General features: G+C 36.1%; 1 protein-coding gene across 8 annotated transcripts; it reads left to right on the top strand.

Moving 5' to 3' along the window:
* The first annotated feature begins 1,593 nt into the window (after window positions 1-1,593).
* Window positions 1,594-17,405, top strand: racgap1 (Rac GTPase activating protein 1). Of its 8 annotated transcripts, none has more exons than XR_015522640.1 (18): window positions 1,620-1,743; window positions 3,039-3,129; window positions 3,250-3,452; window positions 3,530-3,672; window positions 5,118-5,187; window positions 5,374-5,427; window positions 5,512-5,589; window positions 7,252-7,369; window positions 7,832-7,983; window positions 10,447-10,611; window positions 10,721-10,816; window positions 12,712-12,910; window positions 13,269-13,374; window positions 13,664-13,796; window positions 15,342-15,471; window positions 15,563-15,674; window positions 15,758-16,669; window positions 16,871-17,405. XR_015522640.1 is itself a non-coding variant. In NM_199631.1 (17 exons), exons 2-17 carry the CDS (start codon window positions 3,045-3,047, stop codon window positions 15,831-15,833), a joined length of 1,965 nt encoding a protein of 654 aa, NP_955925.1. In that variant the 5' UTR covers window positions 1,594-1,743; window positions 3,039-3,044; the 3' UTR covers window positions 15,834-15,903. The 8 variants fall into 8 exon arrangements, 2 of the variants coding, with proteins under 2 accessions (NP_955925.1, XP_087161320.1); XR_015522642.1 differs by having other exon boundaries at window positions 15,758-16,673; window positions 16,863-17,405; XR_015522641.1 differs by having other exon boundaries at window positions 15,758-16,682.
* The last annotated feature ends 1,658 nt before the right edge of the window (window positions 17,406-19,063 follow it).

Below are 19,063 nucleotides of genomic sequence, written 5' to 3'. Positions count from 1 at the left end.
TGAATTGGCCGTAGTGTATGTGTGTGAATGCAAGAGTGTATAAGTCTTTTCCAGTGTTGGGTTGCGACTAGAAGGGCATCCGCTGCATAAAACATATGCTCGATAAGTTGGTGGTTCATTCCGCTGTGGCGACCCCTGATTAATAAAGTAACTATGCCAAAAATAAAATAAAATGAAATGGCCGTATGTGTGTGAATGTGTGTGTATGGATGTTCCCCAGTACTGGGTTGCATCTGCAAGGGCATCCACTGTGTAAAATATATGCTGGATAAGTTGGAGGTTCATTCCGCTACGGCAACCCCAGATTAATAAAGGGACTAAGCTTAAGGAAAGTGAATGAATAATAATAATAATAATAATAATAATAATAATTCATTTATTCATTCATTTTCTTTTTGGCTTTGTCCCTTTATTAATCAGAGGCAGAATGAACCTCCAACTTATCCAGCATATATTTTATGCAGCGAATGCAACCCAACACTGGGAAACACCCACGCACTGTTTTACACACTCACATACACTATGGCCAATTTAGCTTATTCAATTCACTCATATCGCATGTCTTAAGACATATATATATATATATATATATATATATATATATATATATATATATATAGTAGAATATAATAATAGTATAGTATAATATAAAAACAATAATAATAATAAAAATACTAAAGAAAATAAATAAAAGTAATGAATCAGAATAAACTGTACATTTAACAAATCAACGTTCATTGATAAAGCTAAAATAATAAATTATAATAATCAGTATATTTACAGTGATTAATTCATAATAAGATCTCTCTCTCTCTCTCTCTCTCTCTCTCCCTCTCTGTGTGTCTCACATATACACACAGAGAGACACACACAGTTACAGTGTGAATGCCTATCGATCAAGTAGGATATTAATCAAGACAACACGCTGCTCCTGGCTTCAGACCTTTTTTAAATCTCAGTGTGTCTGAAGCATCAGTCACAGTGTGCGTGCTTGATTAACAACGAGCTGCAGACAGACAGGCTGACTGACTGATTGATAACAATGACATGAAAATAGGCAGCTAAACTGTGTGTGTGTGTGTGTGTGTGTGTGTGTGTGTGTGTGTCTGTGTGTGTGCGTGTGTGCGCGCGCGCGCGCGCGTGCTAACAACAAATCAGTGTTGAACAGAATATTCAAATTGAACAGTATTCATTATTTTCCAAGGAGAATGTTGCTACAACAAAACAAAGCTTGTAGTAATTTTGAAAGTGAGAACGGTCTGGAATAACTATATTTTACTTTAGTTTTTTGCTTTTCCATGTGGATTAAGTATCACATAAAGTTAAAGATTCCTTATCATTAGCCTAACAATTACATGCTTATGAAAGGGTGCAAGCTCAATTTCGTCCTAATTATTAAAATATTCATAATCAATCCAAAAATAATTACAGTAACTTAATTGAAAGAGTGATAACACAAAGATTTATAAATCAATATAATTGTCTGTATGGGCTCCGTACAGTAGAAGCGCCGCCTGTACGTACTACGTCGACGCGCTTACGTCAGCACGCTCGGGCGGCAATGATTGGCTGGCGGCTAAATTTGAAATGCAACTTTTCTACATGCAAACGTTAATAACACATCCGGGTAAACCTGGTCGAAAAATCTAGTACGACACTGTTCTCCCTGGAGAAAATTTTTAAAAAGTTTATAATCTCGGATCGCATCGCTTCACACGCAAGGCTGGGTGTCTACAGAAATCCGTAAGTTGTATCAATGTTATACGGCGATGTGCTTTGAACGATGTTTGTTTGCGTTTTGCTAATGGCGAGCCGTTTAGAAGACGCATGCCAGTGTTTACTGTACTTCTCTTGTACTTTACGTTACATTAAACATATAGGAAAGACAGCGTTGTCTGCTATTACGTTATACTCCTAAATTTCAACAAAAAGGAGTTTGATATTAACGTTGCTTCTTAATAATATCCTATAACTTAACGTTACGTTATCTTTTAGTATTGTTGTAGTGTCTAACTTACACATCTGCTTTTTCGCAAATTTTTCATATATTTATAATCTTTTGTCATGCTTATGCATGTTAACAACAATAAATTTTAGTTAGAAATCGATTGTGTAGTGTACAGGAATGCATAATAATATTCAACATTGACCACTTCCCCAATATTCTGTAAATTATATCAAAACAGCTTTACATGTGTAAACACAGTGCTTCATATGTTAATAACAGGGTCTCCGCGGGGTCCTAAAAAGTCTTGAAATATCTTAACTTTCAAAAAACTAAATTTCAGGCCTTAAAAAGTCTTAAATCCACTGAAATATTGTGTTGTAGATCTTAATTTTCCTGTCTATGTAAAGCCACCCAATCAGGCCAACATCTATCCAATCAAACATTCCATCTCTATAAAAGTTTTAACAAAAGTGTATTAACTCTGTTTCCCAGTATGGCTTAGTTAGTTAATTTATTTATATATCACGTTTTTTACAACACAACGTTGCCCAAAGTGCTGAACACAATTAATACTAACTTTAATTAAAATAAGTCCTACATCACAATTAAAATATAAGGCAAACTACTCAACATTAAAAAGGCTCAAATGCTAAAGAACAAAGATGCCGTTTTGGAAGTATTTTAAAAACAGAGTTGGAGCGTGTCTAATGTGGGGTGGAAGCTTGTTTCAGAGTTTTGGGGCGATAACAGAAAGATTTATCCCCACTTCGGACCTTGGTAAAGAAGGAATAAACTTATCAGAAGACCTTAGTTCCTTGATTATCTTCTTTAAAATAACATTTTAATGTTTTAACTGGGCCATCAGAAAAAAATCCCTAGTGTTTAGCCTTGTGTAAGTCTGAAATTTCATTCATAATGGTCCTAAAAAGTCTTAAATTTGACATGATGAAACCGTAAAGAATAATAATACAGACATCAAAGAGCTAAAATTAATTGCTGGGTCTTATATAGATATAGCTTGGAAGCTAGCATTGAATAAATGTTTCTAGAACTGATACACACCAGTTAAAGTGTTTTTTCTACAATGCAGGAGGACATGGAGACCGCTGTGATGAATCTTCACAGCATTTTCGAAAGCCTGCGGGCACAAGCTGATGTTCTCAATGAAAGCATTGAGCCCCGTGAGTACTGGCTGTGGTTTGAATATTTGAAATAAAATACATACAATGCTGTATTGGTTCCCTGTTTCATTCTCTCACTCACAAAATATTCACTGCCTTTCTTTGTCTTTTCGTTGTCAGAGTTCATTCAGCTGGCCATAAACTTTGAGGACAACCGTCGTAGATGGCTGAGACTCGAACAGGAGCTGAATGCATGCAAAGAAGTGCTCACTAAAGCTGAGACGGAGCGTGGAGCTCTGGAGGTCAAGCTCAAACATGCTCGTAACCAAGTAGATGTGGAGATCCGTAGAAGACAGAAAGCCGAGTCTGACTGCGCAAAGCTGGTTTGTGGGATTTTATTTACATGCGGCAAATCACGTAGACCTGTTCTCTGAATTTGGGTTTAAACGTTTCTCTGCAGGACCGTCAGATCCAGCTCATCCGGGAGCTGCTGGTTTCTGAAGGCTCTAGTAGCAGCATCCAGTTAAATGAGGAGCAGCGCTCTGCTCTGGCCTTCCTAAATGCCCGTTCTCAGAATCCTGCAAATTTGAACACTAGCAGACGGTAAAATAATATAAACAAATCAGACCTTTCTTTTAGGGCTGCACAATATATTGTTAAGAATTGATGTTGGGATATTTTGTTTTTCTGTGTTTTTAAATATTGCGATATGATTTCACAAGATGGCCCTTATTGGAAAGAACTCCTAATTTTTATTTTGATTGGAAGGGTAGTGCATCTGCATAATATTGAAAATTATATAAAATAAATGAAAGCACAAATAAATAAAAAAAAAACACGCAACGAAGAATAATACACGAAATAAACCATGCCTTATGATTTTCAGTTGGAGTTAAACAGGTTTGAAGTATAGAGATAAAATAATCAAATGTAAAAAAAAAAAAAAAAAAACTGCATACTCTTTGTTGTATTAAATATTTAAACACAATATCTTTTGTTAAAATGGCAAACTTAAAATCCATCCAAATAAAATGCTTTCATATTATTAGATTAGAGATAAACTTTGCAACGACTCCACCAATCACTTGTTCTAAACTGTTTTTAATGGTTAATTATAATCCCAACTTGACATTGCAGATCACCAGCAATTGCAGGTTCACACATAGCAATATTGGTGCTGAAGCAATATATTGTGCAACCCTAGTTACTTTAATATCATGCATTTCTGCATAAAGTTAGTAGTTCTTTTCTAATAAAGTAGGTTTGGTTGGAGTTTAAAAAGACATAAGGACTTTTAATACTACATATCTCCCAATAATATCCTTATTCTTATCCTAAAAACAAAAACCCAGGTATAGTTTACTTTGTGATGTGGTCCACATTGATACTGTGAAAAATTAATACTGTAATGTCAATTATTTTTTTGTTACATTTTTAGGTTCCACTTTATATTAAGTAGCCATAATTGCACAGCACTTTTATTTTTTTAATTAATATTCTATTCTGTACATGTTTTTACATCGTACCTGTATTAAAACTGTTATCTGTTTGTAGTTACATATGTACTTTCTTGTTATTATATTTATAAATGCACAATTAACCCATCCTCTACACAATAACCTAACTTTAAACCTTCACATAGCAACATAACTCACCCATATGCCACCTCCAGCACCAGAAATGCTGTTCTATACAGTATGAACACAAAAAGTACTGTATACTTTTTTCATGTAAGCACTTAGTAATTAAGATATCTTAATATAAAGTGTGACCCATTTTTATTTTGTTTTTCCACTTTTAATGTACAATTATTATTCATAACTTTAATATGTCTAGTTTTATCATACCCCAGTACTGTCTTGTAGTCCCCGGACGTCAATTTAAAAATCTTGCATTAAACTAGTTTTGGACATTTTAGGCAGATTATGTGTTCATAAGGAGAGAAAATTGCATGAATGTCACTTATCATTTTTTGTTTATTGACTGAATTATATTTATTGCTGCAGACTGTCTTACCTTCATTTTATTATTCACAACATCTCTTCTAGACTGGCTACCATTGATGAATCAGCCTCTATCTTGTCAGACATCAGCTATGACAAAACGGATGATTCTTTGGTATGCCATTCTCCTGATTATTAAAAATATGAATCTTGTATGCATTCCTGGCACAACCCCGACTGGGAGAAAGTGTTTTAAAGTCACTGACTGAGATTAACATTTTAATTTTGTTAGACTGACTCATCCTTTATTGATTGAATTTTTGGCGTTGCCGTTGATGTATTTTTTTCAATAACTTTGAAGGACTGGGACTCTTCTGCAATCAGAACCGTTCGTCTTAAGAAACGGCAAAAGAGAGTAAGCTTGCCAATAAATCCATATTTAATCCAATTACATCCAAATGTCAATCACTCTCTGATCATTTATTCTGTCTCAATGCAGCGCTCTTCCCGAAACCACACCGAAGGACCTCCAGCTGCTGCTAAAAGGTCTCGCTCCACCGGCCGGACATCAGAGAAAGTAAGCTGGTTACATAAGCACATGACTGACTGACTTTAATATTTGGGAAAGTGTCTTTTGTACGAAGACTCCCTGCAGGGTTTTGGTATAGCTATTAGATCTGAAATGTTTTTAAAGGAGCTCCGCAGTTCTTACAACATATTGAAGTGTGAATATTGGAAGATTTTGTCTTTTCAAGACGTTGTGAGAGGCAAAAAGCCCTTCTGTACTTGATTTTGATGTAGGAGTCTTCTTAAGGCTGCATGATACTGGGGGAAAAGTCATGCAGTATTATTATTAAGCATTGTGTTGTAATGTAAAGCTACTTTTATTAGCTTTTTCATTTTTTTGACTGGTTGTGTATGTAATGTAGATACTGAACAATACAGGTCATATTTTACAGATATTTTATAATCAAATTGGGTCTAATTCCGGCCTAGCAAACTGTCAAAATTCAAACATTTAGACTAAAAAACTGTGACTGGAAACCTCTGCAGAATTTCTGATTGTTATTTGATAAATTTAATTCAACACACACTTGTTACAGATATTGCATAGTATTATTGCAAAGGCAATCATTTTCCAATGTACTCACTAGGCCTGCACGATATTGAAAAAATCTGTTATTGCAATATTTAATTTTTCTTTAATAAATATTGTGATACGAGTACTGTTTCACAAGATGATTTAATTGGCTCTATTTGGCATTTTACTGAGGAGTTTAACTGTATTCAGGTTCAGAAATTGAATAATCACAATTTAAAAAAAATTTTTAAAAATCTGTCAATGGGAGAAGTAAAAATTCTTTGAGATGTAGATATTTGGAGTAGAAACAAGACACAAATTCTTAGTAGGAAAAAAAAATCCTGTATAAATAAGTACAATTAATCTTTGTTAAACAACTTTTTTGTGCCCAAAGGTTCTAAACTCTTGAAATGCTCAGTCACAGGCCTTAAAAATGCATGCAAATGATAAACTTTTACTCTATTATGGTTAAACTTGGCAGTGACTCTACTAACCACATTCCTGGACAACTAAATTCAGACTCGACATTGCATATCTTGTAATGTGACAATTGTGGCTGTGCACATTGCGATATCGATGCTGAAACGATACATTGTGCAGCCCTAGTACACACATGAAGCTTTACCTCCTCAATGTCTAGATAAAGGGTTGGGTTTATACCAAAATAAAAATTGTAGTTGCTAATTTTCACATTTGTTCTCACATTGATCGCATTTGTTTTGAACATCTGATGTTTATTAAGCAAATCTATTACTCTCTTTTGACACTTTAAAAACGTCAAAGTAAATGTATAACCACGGGGTTAATAATAGTCGTCTGTTTATGTTTACTGATCAATATTAATTTATACGATAACATGCTGAATATGTTAATGTATAAAGCATTAACTTGTATTAAACTGCTTGATTCATACAGATTTATTTATTTTTATCTTAAACAATTTTGAAATGTCAGCATTTTTTGGGAGAACATTTTCAGCAGAGGCTTAGAAAACTTGTACTAAAGATGAACTGAAGTCCTTATGGGTTTAGAATTAGAGGGCTAATACATGACAGAATTTGTATTTTGTGACAAATTTGCACTTTAGTGTCATATTTTGTTAATTTATGTGAATTAAGATATTGCTAGAAAGTTTATTAATTCAAATCTCTTTTTCAGGGAAATGAGTCTCTGGTGGCTAAAACCACCGTGACTGTGCCTGCTGATGGCGGACCCATTGAGGCCGTCACCACAGTGGAGGCTGTTCCCTACTGGACCAGGAGCCGCCGGAAGACTGGTAAGATTATTTCCCTAAATGTAATAATGCCCTTCTTGAGGGAGCACAGTGCTGAGCAAGAGAATATTTGCATGAGTCATTGATTGTGCGATTTTGTTATTGACGGAATAATAATGCACAAGCTGCTGTATCATGAATAAGCTCCGCAGTGAGTCATGATATGTGGTTGCAGAATCATAAATATGCACTCTTTTTATCGAACCGGGTCAAAGATTAATTTTTAAAATAATTTAATGTGTGCTTTGCAGGACTCTGGGGTGTTTTAAATTGAACCTCGTTGAGTCTCCAGCCTCGGGCTTTTTATTTATTTATGTTTGTTTAACTTTATTTTTTATTTTTTTTATTACAGGGCTGTTTTGTGTAGGCTTTTTTTTCTGGTCGTTTCTCTCACTCCAAGCCTTTGCATTTCTGTTCAAGTATTCTGCAGTAGTGAGCAGTGTATCTCTCTGAATTATTCTTCAGCTGCTGTGGAGTGGGACACCGTTGACACAGATTCTGTTCAGTCTATGGATGTGTTCAAGCAGCCCAGTCTGCCCAATGCAGAGAACAGGGCAGAGCCCAGCACTCCACAGGGCAACGGAGGTGTCCGTCTGCATGAGTTTATCTCCAAAACGGTAGGATGTTGCAGTGCATACAAATTCTTCAACGCTGTGATGATGCACCTCTGACGCATTTTCTCAATGTTTGAGGGTGGTTTTATCCTCACATTTTGCAGTTATACATTTTGTTTAAAGGACAACTCTCAAACTCAATTCCTGGAGGGCTGCAGCTCTGCACAGTTTTGCTCCAATCCTGATCAAACTCAGCTGATCCAACCAATGAAGGTGTTCATGACTCTTTTGAACACCTCAATTATTTGGATCAGCTGTGTTTGATAGGGATGGAGCAAAACTGCAGAGCTGCGGCGCTCCAGGAATTGAGTTAGAGACCTATGGTTTGAAGAGATGGCTCATCAAAAAAAAATGTTAAATTTCTTAATTTATTCTCCTTAATGTGATTTTAAACCTGAGTTTTTCTTCTGTTGAACACAAATTATGTTTTGAAGAATGATAGTTTGTGGCACCTATTGATTAACCCATAGTTGGAATAAAATGACTAAGGAAGTCAATGGGTACCAGCTATCAAAATATATTTATTTTTGGCTAAAATATCTGTTTAAGTAGGGCTGAGCAATAAAATCGATATTAGTATAAATTGACCGAACACCATTGTCAACAATATAAAAAAAAGTTTGGTGTAAAGTATCGGTATGAAGGCTAAAGTTTTATTAAATGGGGCTGCTGAGCATGTGCCTTGGAAGGAATGCCAATAAGCTTAGGGTGTAACTTTGACAATTCCAATCTGCACACCTAGTTGAAAAACATCTGAACTTTTCCGAATTCCGTGAGCGCACCATGATTCATGCAAGTAGAACTAACCATTCTGCTTCAAACTTTGCATGGAATATACACAGTTCAGTAATAAGGGTTGACTAATTACCTCAGACAAACACTCCTGTGCTTTTACTTTTCTCCATAAACTTGCATCGGAGCTGCAGCAATGGTTTGTCGTTGTTGAGAAAAGTTGATTGTCCTCTAGTTATGAGAGAAGCCAGGGGAGCGTGAGCACAAAGGGCACTAAAAATGAAGGAGACCACATGCTCGCGCTTTTATTTTATTCTCAGAGCAACATTTCTGCATTTGGTTCTTGAACGTTTCTGTGTTTGAACACATCGAGAAAGAATATAAGTCCCTGGTCTTACAAATGGCACGCTAAATTCTTATAATCTTGTCACTTTAGGTCTGGTCAGCATAACAATACATGTAAAAATTAGTGCATGTATAGCAGCAGCATCGAGGAGATTGTAAATGGGGAAAAAAGAATGGAAAATGGATGTCACCAGAGTGGCTTTTTGGCTTCTTTTCTTGTGCATCCCTCCCACTAGCTCCCCATCTGAAAGATTGTTTAGCATTATTTAGGGGGTAATATGGTCATTTAACTTTACAATTTGTAATGTTGCAAAATGTATTTGAATAGTGATGGCTGGTTCTTTTACTTGAAAGCTCAGATTTGATTATCATAATTAGTTTTGTTTGAAGAGTTTGAGGTTGACTGTGTCATTATTATTGACACCTTACAGATGTTGATCTACCTTCACCATTGCACAAACTTTGTTATATTTTATTTATCAAGTTTAAGTCTCTATAACAGTTACGTTTATTTTATTGTGAAGATATATTACGTTTAAATATTTTTGTTTTTGACTATTACCACTATTTGCCTTGGTAATGTTGGTAAATTAAATTCAGGTGGTTAAACAAAAAAAAATCCTAATATTCCTAAATGTATCGTTAAACAATATTCAATAATTATCGATAACGAATGATATGAAACATTATATTATAAGCATTTTTTTTGCATTACTGCCCAACCCTAGGTTTAAATCTTGACCTCTCAATATCATTCACTTTAAGATGAAACCCTTGTATGCCCAATAATTTAAGTTGTAAGGGCAAACATGTCTCTGTGTTGTATTTTTTGTTTTTTTATAAAATATGATGTAGTTTAGCAATATCACACAACCAAGGCTTCTGTGCTTTCAAATATCAGTGCGTGAACACAATCGCAGATGTGATATTGATTTTATAACAGTTCAACAAACAAGAAGTTAATATTGAGTGCGTTTCAGACATAATATTGACTTTTTTTCCACCAGGAAAAATAGTTCCAAACAAAGCCGGATCTGAACATTTGTGCCTCTCAGAGCAACATTTCTTCTTTTAGTTCTTGAATGTTTCTGTTTTTTGACACAATGAGTGAGATTATCACTGGTTCTCACAAATGGCACGCTAAATCCTTATGATCATCTTCAGAATTCATAAATAATTCATCAGATAGAAGTCTGAGGCCAGTTTCTTACTTTATAAACTGATATGTTTTAAATGAATTGTGAACCTTAATTATGATATAATTGGAGCTTCAGCTAAATAAAACTGATTTCTCAGGTGACCCTTTGTTCCCATAATAATCAATTAAGCTACCTTCACTGCGTCTACATTCCTTCCACTTAACATCTGCTGTGCTCTGGTGTGTTTTAGGTGATCAAGCCAGAGTCTTGTGTGCCATGTGGTAAGAGGATCAAGTTTGGCAAGATCTCTTTAAAGTGTCGGGACTGTCGTGTAGTGGCCCACCCAGAGTGCCGTGAACGCTGCCCATTGCCCTGCATTCCATCCATGACTGGGACTCCTGTCAAAATCGGAGAGGTGACAAGCAGCTTTATCATCCAACTTCAAATGCTGACTATTTCATTGATGTGGTGGACTAAATATGTCAACATGTGTCACTGATTGCTTTCATTGTGCATTCCAATAGGGTACACTAGCAAACTACGTGTCTAACACCTCTCCCATGATCCCTTCGCTAGTGGTGCACTGCATTAATGAGATTGAGCAGAGAGGCCTACATGAGGTGAGTTTATAAAGGTCTTTAATTAAGGGTTTATGGGTTTTACCTGTTTATTTACATGACAATAATGATTTCGGGGTTAAAAACAAAATCTAAAACAGGTTATAAAGGGGAATTTTTTGAAGATAATATGAAAACTCAAATGTCATTTGCGCATGCATAATACATTTTTAAGGAGGTGTAGATTAAACCGGGTGTCCTCGGATCCTTAAAGTCTTAAATTCTATAGTATAAAAATAAGGCCTTAATTAGCCTTAAAATTGATTAAATCTGCATTTCAAAGGTCCTAAAAGGACAATCGAACCGACACCATAAAGAAGTTTTTGTTTTCATTTTGAAATCTACTTAACTCTCTTTGTTTATCATCATGCATCACAACATGCGTATCTTTGGCGATACCCAATAAAATGCTCGCTTACAGGGATTTTGTTTAGATGCTTAACGTTCGCTGAGATTTTGCTCGCATAAACAGTTCCTGTGAGTTTTGCTCTATAACAGCTAAAGTGTGTCCAGCTGTGTTGTCATTAGCTATGTGTCCATCCAAAAATGCGAATAAAATGTATGCGCAAAGCTAGATTATTGCAAACAGACGTGCGAATAAAGCAGCGTTTCCATCCAATGAGTCACAGCCAAATCATCAACACAGAAAACAGAATTTGCTGCGATAGGAGATGCTGCGTGAATCTTTTCTTCATTTAATAAATGCGCCTCAGAAGACATTGCAGACAAGCAGTGAACACACGTGGTGTTTGAAGGTGCAAGACACTGAGCACAGACGCTCTTGATTCTGAAGTTCATTAATAATAAAATAACACTAATACTGAAATAGTTAAGGCATTTTAGAATGCCCAGAGCAACATTTCAGATGTTTTTCAATGTGGTCAGCCTGCTGGTTTGTCTATTCGTGCACTTATTTGTATTTTCTATTCGTATTTTTATCACATAATCTCTTATAACAAAACCACATGACCTTTTTTAATGCGCATCTTTTCTTATATATTAGCCAGTTTATCCTACTCTGTTATGTGCACATGATTTTTATGTGCATTTTGTAAATGTATGCACATCTTGGCATCCATCAACCATATTTTTATGTGCATATCCAAAATGTGTATAAAAATAGGTGGGTGGAAACGTAGCTCGAGATGTCAGCAGGCACTCACAGTCGCATTTAACGTGTCGCATATCTAATTGTCTCGTGTGCACATGAAAGCGTGGCCCTCACGCAGGTGGGCATGCGCGAATGTTGGATTTGCGTGAACAGAGATGCACAAAAGCCCAAATCTGCATTTGTTGACAAAAAAGTTTGAGCTGAATTATGGGAGATGTCGGCCCGAAAATATCTTATTTATATTTTATTTATTTATTTATATTTTAGAGTTTTATGTCTCATCCAGAATATATAAATACATATAATTTAGCATTTAGATCATTTAGTTTTTATCATTACTATTGGACAGTGAAGAGAGTTTCAACCAGTACAACAAAAAAATGTTTCTGAAGACAATCACCTACTGCACCTTTAAATAAAACTCTTAGAAAGCTCAGATACCCGGTTAAAGGTGGTCATGATCAAACGCAAAACAATGTCAGAATACAGTATTGTTGTTGTTGTTGAAGTGTTTGCTATCACTTCATCAGTAAAATGTGAACCAATAGCAAAGACACGTCATACACACAGCAGATTTTACATGCACTGCCGCCAACAGACACTGTTTACTAACAAGATGACTGTGCCAAATCTTGGCCTGGCTTTCGTAATGTAATGTTTTTGGCCATTTTCCTTTATGTAAACATAAATCATTTTAAAAACAGTGTGTAAACATGTAACTTGTTATGTTGTAAACATACCCTAACTCTTGAGCACTACCTATAATACGCACATATTGCTTTGTCAGACTGGTTTGTACCGGGTATCTGGCTCTGATCGAGTGGTCAAGGACCTGAAAGAAAAGTTCCTGCGTGGGAAGACTGTTCCCCTGCTCAGCAAGGTGGAAGACATCCATGCTATCACTGGCCTCCTCAAGGACTTCCTAAGGAACCTCAAAGAGCCCCTGCTAACCTTCCGCCTCAATCGGGCATTCATGGATGCTGCAGGTATGTGATGTATAAATGTACACTGCTTTTTAACAGTTTGGGCTTTCTGAAAGTGTTTATTGGATCAAAACTGCAGTAAAAATATTGTCAGTTTTAATAAAAGTTTATTCTATGAAATATAAAATTAGCGTATGCAATTTACTCCTGTTTTGACTAGCATTTCTCCAGTCTTCATGAATCACTCTAATATCTTTTGAGATGTAATATTTTGTACCATAAATGTGCTTTGCTGACTGTTTTTGTTGGATAAAAGTGTTTTTTATTGTCCTAAATGTTTGAATTGTAGTACACCTGGGGGTGATAAGATAGGTGTGTGAATTTCAGTATATTTATTTATTTTGTCTATTTATTTTTGTAGAGCTGTCAGATGATGACAACAGCATTGCCTTGATGTATCAGAACATCAGTGATCTTCCACAGCCCCACAGAGACACTCTGGCCTTCCTCATCATCCATCTACAAAGGTAAATAGCAAACATTCTCTGATTTTACTCTCTGCTTTTTATTTTAATGCTAATTAGTTGTGAAATTCAAACGTTTCTTTCGAGATGATAAATGTATTTGTGAAATATTAAAGGTTTAAAGCAGTTGTGGTAGCAGTTTAACTAATAGGCCCTTTTAACATGCTGGAGATGTTTTTTTCCTAATTTTTTTCAGTTTAGTAACTAATATTACTGCTTAATTTAGGGAAAACAGTCCTCTCAAAAAGCAATTACTGTTCTTACTTTTTCTTTTTCTTTCTTTCATCATCAGGGTGGCCCAAAGCCCCGCTACAAAGATGGACATCACCAATCTGGCTCGTGTATTTGGACCCACAATTGTAGGCCATGCCGTTTCTAACCCAGAACCAATGACCATCCTACAGGACACAAAACGACAACCGAGGGTACGTGTTCATGGATAGTTTCCTATTTACAGCCGGTCACAATCGAACACTACAAAATACATATGAAATGAGATCTAAAATATTTTGAGCTTGTTAGATTTAAACCACTTTCAGAGCTTTGCTAAAGTTCATTGATTTGCTAGTGTAGATGCTTGTGTAATGGAATACATTTGAAAAGCTACAAAGACTACCTACACTCTACCTGCTAACTTCACTCATGACCATTAAAACAAGGTATTCATACTGAACTGCATAGTACCAAAGCATATTATGGTTGAAATTGTATTGGACATGCACTTCCTTTTGAGCATGCTCATAAGCAATTTCATCACAGTGATTACACTTACCAAAGTGATCTTGAGCGTGATGGAGGGGCTCAACAACAAAATCTGAAATACAGTTGAAAGGACAGATGTATTTAAGCTCAATTTTAGGTCCTCCTAGAGCTTTAAAAAATTTATTCAGCTGATCTCTGGGTTTGACTGAAGCACTTTCAGCTTCGCTTAGTATAAATCGGACTAGACCATTAGCATCTCACTCAATATCGTTAGCAATTCACTCAGAAAATATTCGTTGCTGCATAATATTAATATCGCTACGTGCCTAATATTGATTCGTCGCTGTATAATATCGCTGCCTAATATCCCTACGTGCCTAGTAATTATACGTCGCTGCGTAATATCGTTGCCTAATATCGATACGTGCCTAATATTGATGTGTCCCTGCGTAATATTGTTGCCTATTATCACCACGTGCCTAAAATTTATCCATCGCTGCATAATGTTGCCTAATATTGCTATGTGCCTTATATTGATGCGTCGCTGCCCAATATTGTTGCCTAATATTGCTAAGTGCCTAATATTGATGCATCGCTGCGTAATATCGTTGGCTAATATTGCTACGTTACCAATATTGATGTGTCGCTGCTAATATCATTGCCTTATATGATGCCAGAATGAGATTATGGTTCCTTGCCATATCATCCTAGTACATGATGTAACTACAAAGTCTGGCAATAAATAGGAAAATTTTCACTTTTTAGTTGAAAGTACATCAACGCTATGTCTCAGCAACTTCTGGTTCACGCAAACATTAAGCCTTAATTGATTCAAACAAACCGTATCAAAAACATTGCAGTTGATTTAAACATTTAACGCCTATTCTGAGAAAATTACATTTTCTGACCCTAGATCCATTTAAACTTTGTGTAGAGGTCTCCAACCCAATATTAGGACATTTTAAAACGCCATATGTGCTGCTTTTTAATAGCAGAAACAGAACCAAAATATTGAGAGGGGTCCGGATGGGATACTTAACCTAACCCCACCTTTAACCCTCACAGTGACATCATTAGCTCCATTGAGTGCTAATGTCTGGCATTGCATCTCTGAGATATGCAGTCTTGCCTTACATATCCAAGTCTAAATCTAGATATTATTGAAGGCATCCCCATTGGGTCCAGTTTGTAGAAATGCATAAACCTTTTCCTTTGGCATTTGTTCCAATTTTTCAATAGCCACTTTAACTTTTTTCTTTCTTTCTCAGGTGGTCGAGCGTCTCCTCAGTCTGCCTGTGGAGTACTGGAGTCAGTTTATGATAAGCGACCACGACCATGCTCGCAATGATCACATGATCATCGAGAACGCCAATGTTCACACGACTCCAGATCAGAAAAGTGTGTTGTCGTTTTACTTTAACATATTTAACGTAACATCAGGTAATTTAATCATAAGCTATAACACATTTTCTGCTTTTGTTATCTGTAGTGAGTATGTTTGGTCCCATTACGACTCCTGACCAGCAGATGAGCAAGACTCCATCATCCAGCTCTCTCTCCCAGCGCATGAAGAACGCAACTCTCAATGCTATCACTCCAAAGTAAGTTAGCATCTCATCACATTTTCTATCATTACGACATGCTTCAGTTGGAGAATTGGTGAACTGATCCATCTTTTTTCTAGGTTTTCCAGCAGGAGCAGAGCTACAGCCGCTGTCCCTCGGCAGGGGAACTTCTTCGCCTCGCCTCTCCTGAAGTAGCCCTGAAGCTCTTCAAGGTTTTTCCTTCACTTTGGGAAACAGCTGCAATATATTATATTGTCTTATTTTATATCTGGCTCGTCCATCAATTCAAGCCTTTTTTAACACTACTCATTTTATCTGTCATATTTTATATTAACATTCGTATTTTAGTCACTTTTAAATGTTTTAATGTACTGTTAAGATCACAACCAAAGCGATGGGCTTTTATAAGCACTTCCATCAGTCACTGAATCCACAAAATCTGCATAAAGTTGGGAGTTCTTTATCAAGAAACCTGAACTTAATTGTAGAAAAAAGGTTATGCTAAATCTAGTTGTAACCTTTGTTTGTATATAGAAATTGCATGCTTGTTATAGAACGCGCAAAATCTCAATTTCTTGGAGGGTTCGAGACTGAAGTGACTATTCGATTTTTCTGTCGAGTGTAAACTGTTTTTAAACATGGTTTGACTTCCACAGCCAGTAGATATAATGCACAATTTGTGGCTACTGATATTAAGAGTTTGTTTAAATAACCAATTTGTGTTGTTTGGAACACTGTGCTTCTGTTTGGTGGGATTCAGAATGGTGAGAGAAACTCTATGCAAAAACACTCTTGGTTGTTGTGATTGGGCATTTTGTGTCTTTCTGCTTCATAACCGTTTTTCATACGTATAAATGGCCAGAATTCCAAATGATTTTTCTACACGGCATTGATTGATAATTGCAGTTTGTACTCAATTTATTATTCTTTTATACTTTTATTTAAAGTAGAACCAAAATTAGTTCCCTCTAGGAATCGACTGATTTTGAAGGATTGAATGAACCATTGATTTTCTACTGATTACACCAGGGGTGGGTAAACTCGGTCCTGGGGGGCCGGTGTCCTGCACAGTTTTGCTCCAACACTAATCAAACACACCTGAACATGTTAATCATTGTCTTCAAGATTAATCAAAAACACCTGCTTATAGATTTCTAGTAATCTTGAAGACACTGATTAACATGTTCAGGTGTTTTTGATTAGAGTTGGAGCTCAACTGTGCAGGACACCAGCCCTCCAAACCCAAGTTTGCCCTACCCTGGATTAGACTCTGTCATTTAGTTTACGGTTAGATGTGTGCGGCACTAACCTGTAAAGTTTTCATTGTTTCAAGGGCATGTTGAACATTGGAGTTGATTGGTCAATTCCAGTTGCTTTCCAGTTTGAGTGGATTTTGTAAGACTTGTGCTGTTTGTAAAATACATTCATTTATTGCTAGTCTTTTGTCTTTTTTTATGTGGGAGTTAGCTAAAAGTGGCGAGACTTTGCAGACTTTTCTATCAGTATGATGTATTTCCAACTGGTATGGAATATTAAGTAAGAGGCTGGGTTTGTTTTTGCTCTCTCCTCTTTCACTCAGAGCAAAGGAATTGTTAGAGGAGGTGTGGCTTTGTATTTCACCCGAGCTGTCAAGCTCGATGGACTGCTATACCAGAGCTGAAGTAAATATCAGTATATAATTGTTTTTTTCTTCAATGGATTCACTTTTGTTCATCTGAAGACTAACAATGCAAGCTAGCAAAATAAACATTGTACATTTTTTTTATACACAATTGTACAAGTTTAAAAATCAGTGACGTGTGTAGGTAAACCTCACTCTTCTGACCTCTAAAGTTTCTCCAGTATCAGACGGTAGAGGCCATTGTCTTTAGCCTCCTTGGTAGAGCAACCAACTCCCATGCGGAATGTCGCCGGTTCAATCCCAGCTCGAAGCAGGTTGGGTGATGTAGGACTGGTGGGGTTACAGTGGCACAAACTACAAGAATTTAAGGAGTCTTTGTATTAGTGGAAATACTGGAAAAAGAGATGTGAAGACCGATATCTTTAAAGTTCTTATGAATTAAAACTGGAGTAACTAGAAGGCTTTCCACACTGTGCTTCACTATGGACGTTTCACACTTGGAATTTTGAAGTGGGTATGTGTGCCATGTGAAATGATTGTATTAATAATACAGCCTGATGCTTCCCAGCTAATTGCGTGCTTCATATTCAATTTCCTGCACAGTCAGAGTCATTGTGCTCTATAAAATGCCATTTTAATTGTTTGAGGGGAGAATGTCATTCATTCAGACTGGCGTTATTATGGTTTGCAAAAATCTGTCCACACTATGCAGCGTAAAACACGATACATGCACATATTTTGCTGGCATCTACGCTTGCAGTCTACTGGTCATGTAATGGTCATATAAGAAGTGCTTGAGGAGTAAGGGGATGATATTCTGTAGACCAGGGGTGTTCACACTCTGTCCTGAAGAGTGTAGCTCTAACCCTAATCAAACACACCCGAACAAGCTAATCAAGCTCTTGTTAAATATACTAGAAACTTCCAGGCAGGTGTGTTGAAGCAAGTTGGAGCTAACATCAGCAGGACACCGGCCCACTCCAGGACCGACTTTGGACACCCCTGCTATAGACCCTTTTTACATTTCAAGGTTTCTCAGCAACAAAAGCAGTAAGAATGGGAGTAACACCAATATCTACCATATATTTGCATTCCAGTTTACTCAAATAACAAACTAAAAACTCCATGATGGTGTTTTAAGAAAATAAAAAATAATTTAAAAAATGTGAAACTGATGGTGGCAGCTATAAAAGAGAACAATATCAAATTTACTTTCCCGCCCATACATGCTGCAATAGAAACACCATTAAACTAGTTTGTTTAATTTAAAATCTATATTTAAAATAGGTACTATCCTTATAAATAAACTGCATAGTTGCAATATTAACGACTACTCGGCTAATAAAGCCTCAAAAGTACATTATGTTGTTCAACAGCTGCAATATTTGTCAATGTAGTGAGTTGTCTAGTCCCTTTTTAGTCATCATGAGTAACAACTGCAGGGTTCCACACAATTTATTTATGTTGTCCCAACACAAATGAAGTTAACAGTTTTAACAAATTTATGTGTATTGAACAGAAATTAAGTTGTCCCAATGAAATCTCAAGAATTGTATTAATACACCACATTTTAAATAAGTAGTTTGAACTAGCAAAGAAAAAAATTTTTTTTGAGTGAACACAAGGGTGAAAAGGCTATACGAGTGCTGATATTACTTTAATATTTCACGGCTATATATATATATATATTGTAATTTGGTCCAAAGATGATATAATACAAAGTACAGTTTTATAAGTACATGTTTGTTTTTTCTTAATATTAAAATTTTCAGAGGATATTTAAGTTGCTGATGACAATTGAAAT

This window comes from Danio rerio, chromosome 23 (assembly GCF_052040795.2).
Source record: "Danio rerio strain M-AB ecotype USA chromosome 23, GRCz13ab, whole genome shotgun sequence".
NCBI lineage: Eukaryota > Metazoa > Chordata > Actinopteri > Cypriniformes > Danionidae > Danio > Danio rerio.
This window is presented reverse-complemented; position numbering and strand designations above follow the sequence as displayed.

Bases quoted from the DNA above. Each gene is read 5' to 3' on its own strand.
- racgap1 (NM_199631.1), top strand. From the start codon at position 3,045: ATGGAGACCGCTGTGATGAATCTTCACAGCATTTTCGAAAGCCTGCGG. The intron at 5,590-7,251 runs GTAAGCTGGTTA...TCTCTTTTTCAG, and splicing joins CCGGCCGGACATCAGAGAAA to GGAAATGAGTCTCTGGTGGC. The intron at 13,375-13,663 runs GTAAATAGCAAA...TTTCATCATCAG, and splicing joins CTCATCATCCATCTACAAAG to GGTGGCCCAAAGCCCCGCTA.